Source organism: Perkinsus marinus (assembly GCF_000006405.1).
Source record: "Perkinsus marinus ATCC 50983 genomic scaffold scf_1104296965578, whole genome shotgun sequence".
In the NCBI taxonomy this organism is placed as follows: domain Eukaryota; phylum Perkinsozoa; order Perkinsida; family Perkinsidae; genus Perkinsus; species Perkinsus marinus.
In genome coordinates, this window is record NW_003204277.1 from 143,885 (window position 1) to 151,780 (window position 7,896).

General features: G+C 46.9%; 3 protein-coding genes across 3 annotated transcripts; 2 read left to right on the forward strand and 1 right to left on the reverse strand.

Moving 5' to 3' along the window:
* Positions 1–904: 904 nt before the first annotated feature.
* On the forward strand, positions 905–1,246 carry Pmar_PMAR006614 (conserved hypothetical protein; the record flags this gene model as incomplete). Its single annotated transcript, XM_002769527.1, has 3 exons — positions 905–939; positions 986–1,041; positions 1,086–1,246. Coding segments are annotated over 3 exons (252 nt in total), but the record flags the coding sequence as incomplete, so codon positions are not given.
* Positions 1,247–4,323: 3,077 nt separating this feature from the next.
* Pmar_PMAR006615 (Phosphoserine aminotransferase, putative) lies at positions 4,324–5,557 on the reverse strand (the record flags this gene model as incomplete). Its single annotated transcript, XM_002769528.1, has 3 exons — positions 4,324–5,130; positions 5,184–5,423; positions 5,480–5,557. The coding sequence occupies 3 exons, from the start codon at positions 5,555–5,557 to the stop codon at positions 4,324–4,326; spliced, it is 1,125 nt and encodes a 374-aa protein (XP_002769574.1).
* A 1,207-nt stretch (positions 5,558–6,764) lies between these two features.
* On the forward strand, positions 6,765–7,373 carry Pmar_PMAR006616 (RNA binding protein, putative; the record flags this gene model as incomplete). The annotated part of the gene is made up of 3 exons (XM_002769529.1): positions 6,765–6,811; positions 6,938–7,239; positions 7,291–7,373. The coding sequence occupies 3 exons, from the start codon at positions 6,765–6,767 to the stop codon at positions 7,371–7,373; spliced, it is 432 nt and encodes a 143-aa protein (XP_002769575.1).
* Between the last annotated feature and the right edge of the window lie 523 nt (positions 7,374–7,896).

Consider the following 7,896-nt stretch of genomic DNA (forward strand, 5'->3'; position numbering starts at 1 on the left):
TGTCACCGTTGTCAGTCTTGCCGGCAATCATCGTAGCGACTCGGGCTGCTTCGATCTCTTCACGAGTCGGCTGGTCATCTGCGGGCATCATGTGTGAGGAGGAAGAGCTGACAAAGTAAGCTGACAAGGTAAGCTAGCAAAGAGGCGCTCACAGCAGTAGGTTGCGGGCGTGTAGAAGAGACCGACGACCATGTCTCACCGTCAACTGCGTGAGTTGGATTGACGGTCTGCTACGAAGCAGATGATGTCCCAGACACTAGTCACATTGATTCACATGCTCCCCGGAGGGGCATTTGCGAGTGGGTGGTGGGATCCCCTCGCTGGACAAGGGTCCGGTTCAGTCCTGAGACGTTCCCTGGAGAGTCTTGCCCGAGGTGCTCGAGTTGTCATAGAGGAGACAACGCCGGCGACCTCCTTCGCACGGTGCGAAGCTTCGCGATCCCTTCGATCGCGGGTTGTTCCTCCATGGGTGCACTGCCCATTTGGAGGAACATAACACAACGCCAAAATAAAACAAAAGGACAATGAGCTGCCCTCCACCGATAACCAACCAACCTTGGTTGCCAAGGTGGTTCCGGAGACTAAGCTGGGTTGGTGGCCTCGAGTGAAGGGGCTTGATTCGGCCAGTGGATTTAGACCTTCTCGTGTCATACAGAGCTGAAAGAAAACAAGTCTCGAGAGGCCGAACTAGCCAAATGGCGTCTCGGGATTGTTATAACTGAGGCGAATCCGAGCGTTTCGTTGGGCGTGCGAAGGATATCAACGTGTGGCACAATTTGTTGTCCCACGAGGATCGGGGAAAAGTAGTTCCCCGATGAGCCAGATCTCGATGGATTTTGACCGGTTGATAGATAGGGCTTAATACGACCTACGGCTGTATTTTTGCCCACTATCAACCTCGCAGTTTATATTCTATTATCGTCCTGGCACATACGCTCAGTAGTATTGAGGAATCTTAGGTTGCCCTTGGCAAGATTCAAAGTAGGTACCTTGCGGCCCGAGAGCTCAAGCGGATGAGCTGGAGGTTCCATAGCAGATATGGTAGGTTGTCGTTGACTTTACTTTTTTGAAGTTGTTTCCGTAAGGCACGTGGTTCAAACGTCACAGTGAGCCGTCCGTGGTAAACCCCAAATATGAGTATGGCACTTATGTATATTTCGATTGTTATGCTGATGAATGGGCCCAGAAGATCAAGAAGGACTTCCAACTAGGCCTTCGTGACGAAGGGGCGGAGCTCGGCATCCGGGTTCGATTCCCATGCCTGGCGTTTTTCTGCAAAAATATGTTTTTTGCACGGAAATCTACATGGTCCGGGCGGAACCCTAATTTCGTATTTTTCCTACTATCCCCAGAGCGAGAGCTATCGAATGGTGTATAGCATGTGATCATATCCTCTCTAGATCGAGCTGGATAATTTGTTCGCACGCACGCACGCACGCACGCACAAAGTGTTAGTAAAGTGAGAGAATACGCTCCGCTCGCTTCGCTCGCTCCGCAATTTGAGTAATACCCTGGCTCGCCTTGCGGTTACGTTAGCCCTCGTGGTATATGAATACTAGATGAATACTTAGAATTATCAGTAATTGTATAAGCCGTTCGAGGATGTGTTGGACCTCGCAGACGGACGAATTGCAGCCGAGGAATTTGTGCTGAACTGTATGATACAGTCTGTATCGCGATATCGAAATGCGATGGCAGTTGTATAGTTTCTTTTCGAATTCATGGTCATGATTGGATTCTCCCCGCTTCTCGATAGTATATGTTTGTGAAGATGTGTATTTCCTCAGCTACTGTCATCTCGAGGATGAGCTCCCGGTGGCAGCTCGAAGGGAAGAAAATCGTCATTGATATCATCAGTTTACCAGCGGCAGGGCAATAGCGACGAGAGCAGGGGAGGATTCCATTTGTTCATTATTACCATTTCTTTCTTCCTTTCAGTTGAGTAGTTCTACCAATTGAGTTAATTGAAGTATCCGATGATCGATCGGTCGGGCGTGCGCTAGTTAACTCGTTCAAGCACGAAACTGTTAGATTCCCATCCCATGTGAAGTCAACAGATTGACCGAAAATGTGTCATAAATCGTATAAGGATGATGACTCGTCGATATGTGTATCTTTCAGCATAATTCTCAGTCTTTCTTGAATTGCCTGTACCTGTAACTCTACGAATACGTCTTAGTATCTCTACAGTTGATTCGTCTGTGTTCTCTGTGTTCGGTCCGGTTTCCCGTACCAAGAGTACCCGATGTTAGTGATACTCCTTGAATAAGGAACAACGTAAGAGTTCATAATCATCACCATCAGGAACTACATCGAAACACTCAATGCACCTCGGTCCGTTCATAATTCTGATGACGAGCAACTTATCTGTGATACACAAAGTAGAGGTTTCGGGACCCATGGTTCTACTTGGTGGGTAATAAAGAATGCGCGAATAATAGTAGTGCGCGAATTTCGCGCACCCCATGAGCGGTTCATGGTGTGCGCGAATGAGCGTTTCATTTTGCGAGCGTTGTGAACGGCGGGAAACTTTACCGGGGAAAGCGAACCGAACCATTCTTCGTGCATTTCTTTTTCATCAGCGCACCTTTGTGCCAGTGGCTAGACCATTGTGCCACATTGTTTCCTTGTCCCCAATTTTCGGTCTGAACACAATTGTTCCTGCGTGCTAAGGTGCTGCGAAAGCTAGAGCTAGTAGTAGCTCATACGTAGTTCGTAATCATAGTTATAACGATACGTATTCTGATACGTTCTGCTCCCTTGTACGTTCGCTCTCGTGCAAGGCTATCTCTGCTCACTTGTCGTGTATTGAGTTCTATTATTAGGAGGTTACTATCCCTATAGCCAGTATCGATAGACGCTCTCATTTTGCGGGCGTGAGTGAGTTTCACGTATCCTTGTCCCAACCTCGGCACCTATGAGTTTCCTACTAACCAGAGAGTGACTAATCGGTTATCGTTTAATATTGATTTACTGAGGTAGAATATGGTCTGAATGAATACAAGAACTGTATGAAAAGAGCTGCTTTTTCTTTCTTCAGTTCTTCATTTGCTTGTGCTCGTTAAGAGCAAGCTTCCTTAACCATATTAGACCGAGACACCCGGTGACCTGTCACTATTGATGATTGATAATAGAAGTAAACAAGTATTCAATAGGGAAACTGAAATTGAGCCTATCAATGTCAATCAATATAATGGCTCAGGGAAAAACACCATCAATTGCGGGGCACGCACGTACACAAGACTACACGCACGAACAAGGTAGGACTGGGCTCGTCAATCCTCAATACACCCAGCGTCTGACTCGCGCGCATAGAATCGCTAGGGCCGACTAGGCAGGCCATATCTAAGAACGGCTCAAGTCAAAGCGAGTGGTTAACAATACACATTCAGTATTTCTTCACTTCCGACATGACGATATCTCTTATGTGGGTCATTATTATGTCCGATTTCCTCGGAACCAGCGTTCGTCACGACTTACGCGGGCTTGGCTCACCTTCTTCGACATGCAACTGGTGTAAAGTCTGCATCGGTGGGTCCTTTGTACCAGGCTTGGTTCTACCTTGCACGGGCACAGTAGCGTACTGCAATCTTGACACGGATAAACTTTGCGAAAGATGCTGTCCTTGAATTTAAGATTATCGTTTACTATTTCTGTCATTCCGTTCTACAGCACAGTGCTGTATGACAACCGAGTTACTCGGTTATCGTTAACTATTGCTAAATGTCGGGTCTTTTTTCAAATCTGCGATGGCATTGGTCGTTTCAGTTCTGACATTCTCACCTTAAGTTACTTGTGTTGTGTTATCTATGTAGTAACGGGAGACTCTCCCGGGGAGAGCCATCACATATGTTATCAGCTGAGAACATCGAATAGTATTCGATGTTGTATTCGACGAATACAACGCATGCTCAAGCTCTACAGATCGGAAACTCAACATGAATACATAGACTTCTTCAGAAATCGAGATTTGCCATTTCTTTGCTGTTTGCATCACCGACCGGGTCGGTTCGACCCGTATTCCTGCATTTCGAACATCTTCAAAATAACAACCCTAATGTGAACAGACCCTTCACTTCGAATATCTAGTCCCTCTATATGTTACGTCCCTGGTATAACAACTCCCACTCTGAAACTTCCAACACAACGATTGCGCTGGTAAGTATAATAGAAAGAATAAATACACCGTGACTGACTACACTGATTAGTAGAAAGTAATCACTGACGAGACTACCGAAACTGCTATCTTGACACACGATGCCCACAAATGCCATTTCATCTCGACAATGTTATTAAAGTGTGGATGAAATCACGCTTCAGAGTTTACTTGTTCTCGTTATAGAACTTGTGCATGAACTCAACCAGACGCTGTACACCTTCCAAAGGCATACCATTGTACAGACTGGCTCGCAGACCGCCAACACTCCTATGTCCGGCCAAAGTCACCAGACCGACTTCCTTAGCCTCAGCGAGGAACTTCTTCTTCAAGTCATCATCGTTATCCTTGATTACGAAGGGAACGTTCATACGGGAGCGGACGTTCTCAGCAACAGGCGCATTGTAGAAACCGTTACTCTCCTCAATGGCTCCATAAAGAAGACCCGACTTCTTCTCAGCGAGATCATCCCAGTGCTTTAGCCCACCGTGAGCCTTTGTGTACTTGAGATACAAACCAGTCATGTAGATAGCGTAGCATGCAGGGGTGTTATACATCGAGCCGGCCTTAGCCATGGTAGCCCAGTTCATATAGGTGGGAGTGATGGGCATCTCGTTACTCAAGTACTTCTCATCGACAATGACCACTGTAACACCAGCTGGGCCGAGGTTCTTCTGAGCACCAGCGTAGACAACCGCGAACTTAGAAAAGTCGATGGGCCTCGACATGAAGTTGCTACTCATATCACAGACTAGCGGCTTGTCACCAACTTCAGGAACGTAGTCAAACTCCACACCATTGACAGTCTCGTTCATGCAGTAGTATACATAACTAGCATCGGAACTGAGCTTATCCTTATACTCGGACATACGGGGGACATGAGTGAACTTCTCGGGCTTAGTGTTAACAACAACATTCACATCACCGTACTTAGCAGCTTCCTTAGCGGCCTTCTCACTCCATTGACCGGTCACCTGAGAAAAGAGACATGTCCAGAAAACACCCTAGTGAGGATTCTGCAACTTACGATGTAGTCGGCCTTCTTGCCTTCACCCATCATATTCATGGGAATGCCAGCAAACTGCAACGTAGCGCCGCCTTGGTAGAAAATGACCTTGAAGTTATCAGGGATGTGAAGAATTTCACGAAGGTCAGCTTCGGCGGCCTCGATGATAGAAGTGTATTCCTTTCCGCGATGGCTCATCTCCATAACGGACATACCACACCCGTGCCAATTCAGCATCTCCTCTTGAGCTTGCTCGAGAACCTAAACAACCAACTAATCGTCTTAGAGAGAGTAAACCTTATGAAAAATTAACTTACCTCAACAGGGAAACAACAAGGACCTGCACTGAAGTTGTACACACGGTCGTACTTCTGGGGGAACTGCACTGAGGGCATTCTTAACAATGAAAACACGAAAAAACTTTAGGCCACATCCGAGACTTTTCCTTCAACTTTCTCATCCATCATTGAATCGATATTAGCTCCCTTAAGATTTATCAACGAATTACCATCTCGGCGAGTAGCATCTTCACAGCCTAGCCTAACACAGCATCACTAGCGCCATTTCAGCTAAGATAGCAGAAGCCACATGTACTCGTCAAATTGTTCCCTCTTGTTGATAATTGTCAGGAGTGTATATCATACCACACTTCGCTGAATAATATGTTAAAACGATCATATGACAGTAATAAAGATAAATGTTTCAGTATGACGAACGGGAACATACACGAGATGATGAGCTTGTGTCGGGCGATGCGGAGATTTGGTACGGCTAAGAACGAGAGTTTCTGATCAAAACGATGTGCGTGCGTGCTGGTTTTTTCCTTGAGGCGCCGAGAAATGTCGTTACGCCTTGAAACTTCTGCGGGGTGTTCAGAGAATTCCGCCGGAATCCATTCCAGAAAGTATTCTTAGAATCGATTCTTAGAATCGATTCCTGGATCGTGTTCAGAGGATTCCATTCCCAAATATTCCGGAATGTATTCTGGAATCGATTCCGAAACGCGTTCAACGAATCGCGCTCTCAGAATGAGTTCTCAGAATCTATCTGTTGATTTGTTATCGAACGTGGTGGCCTCCCGCGCGCCACAAAATTCTCGGAAAGGAATTTTTGCATTCTGAGATTTCGCTTTCTGGAACGTGTTTCAGAATGCATTCTAAAGTTTTCTGAACACGTTCGGAATCTATTCTGGAACGCTTTCCAGAATGTGTTTGGGGGGCTGTTCTCTGAACGCGATTTTGGTGTTTTGCATTCTGGAATGTGTTCTGAGTTTCGGAATGGGTTCTCTGAACACCCCGCTGATTTCATCAAACGGTTCTAAGCGCACTTCTCATGCAGGGTAGGAGGATACTGAACATTTTTATATCAAAAACGTTTGTTTATGTGGAGTTTACCTAACACGCTGCCGTTGGTCGAATCCGGTGTGACCAGAAGGGGGAAATCTTGGGGGAGTTCTTGGCGTTGGTTTCTGAACACTTCTGTGGGAATTCCAACAACGTAGTGAGGAACCTCCTAGGGACCGCAAATATACCTCAGGAATGATGGAGTGAATCTTCTCGGGCCAATCAGTTGGTTGCAACCTCGAAGAGCCTCTCTCTTGCTATGTCCACGGTTGATAAGCTGTCAATGTCCCTTGACGACATCGTTAAGTAAGAACCCTTACAGCTATCCCAAATCTTCGAAGACGTTCTCAGGTCGTCGAGTCATCCACGTACACCTTCAACCGGCCAGCGGCGTAGTGGTGGAAAGGGGAGGAGTAGCGGTCGCAGCTACAGGTCCCAGCCTTATGAAGCTGCCAAGCCTCCACCAGAGAGCGCCGAATCGGCTGAGAGGTTTGCCCGTGCTATGGGGGTCCGACCTGGTAAAGGGTCTTTCAACACGAGAAGGTCCTTTGGTGGGAAGGGGAAGGGTTACACTAGGGAGAGCTCAGGGAGCTGTACTATAAAAATTACTAACATACCCGAGGACCTCACCTGGAGGGACGTAAAGCAATCGTTTGGAGCCGTGGGACCGGTGGAGTTTTGCAACGTTGAGGAGAGCCGGAGGGGTGGCAACCAGGCTATTGTAACGTTCAGAGGTAGTAAGAAATGTGGGCCAAATTCGGACATGTTTTGTATCTTGTTATCAGATGCTCAGGATGCCCAAACAGCCATCGACAACTACGATGGTGGTGAGATGAACGGGCGTAAAATAAGAGCGTTTTTCGTATAAGTGACGAAGTATCCTATTGGTTTTGGAGTTAATCTGTTGCTGCTGATTATGACGATCATTTACTCGACTGGTACCTGCATCGTCTCGTATCAGCTGAGCGTTCGCTGGTTAGATTCGTGGTCATTGTTGTGTTGGTTCAGTGATCAATCGGAATCTTTGAGGGCTTTGGTTTATTTCGTTGGTAGATGAGGGTATCCGATGGTCAGCAAGGGTCAACGACAGGTCTTCGTACCCAGGCCTTCACTCAGGATTCACAGCCTAGTCAACCTTGATGACCATCTGGATGTGAAGTAGTAGATGAGAGTCATTCGGTTAGTGCAGCTGGATGAGTTCATTGGTTTCCAACCTGAGGATGCGGGTTCGATTCCTATGGCGGGCACACGCGTCATTTTCTGCCATTACATGTGAGATCTATTGAGTGCCCTGGTTGATGGCATTGGGCATTTGAGGACTTGCCCTACGACCACATCCCCATACATCTGGGGGAAGAGACCCTCTTCGAGTAGGATAACTGAGAACTCCA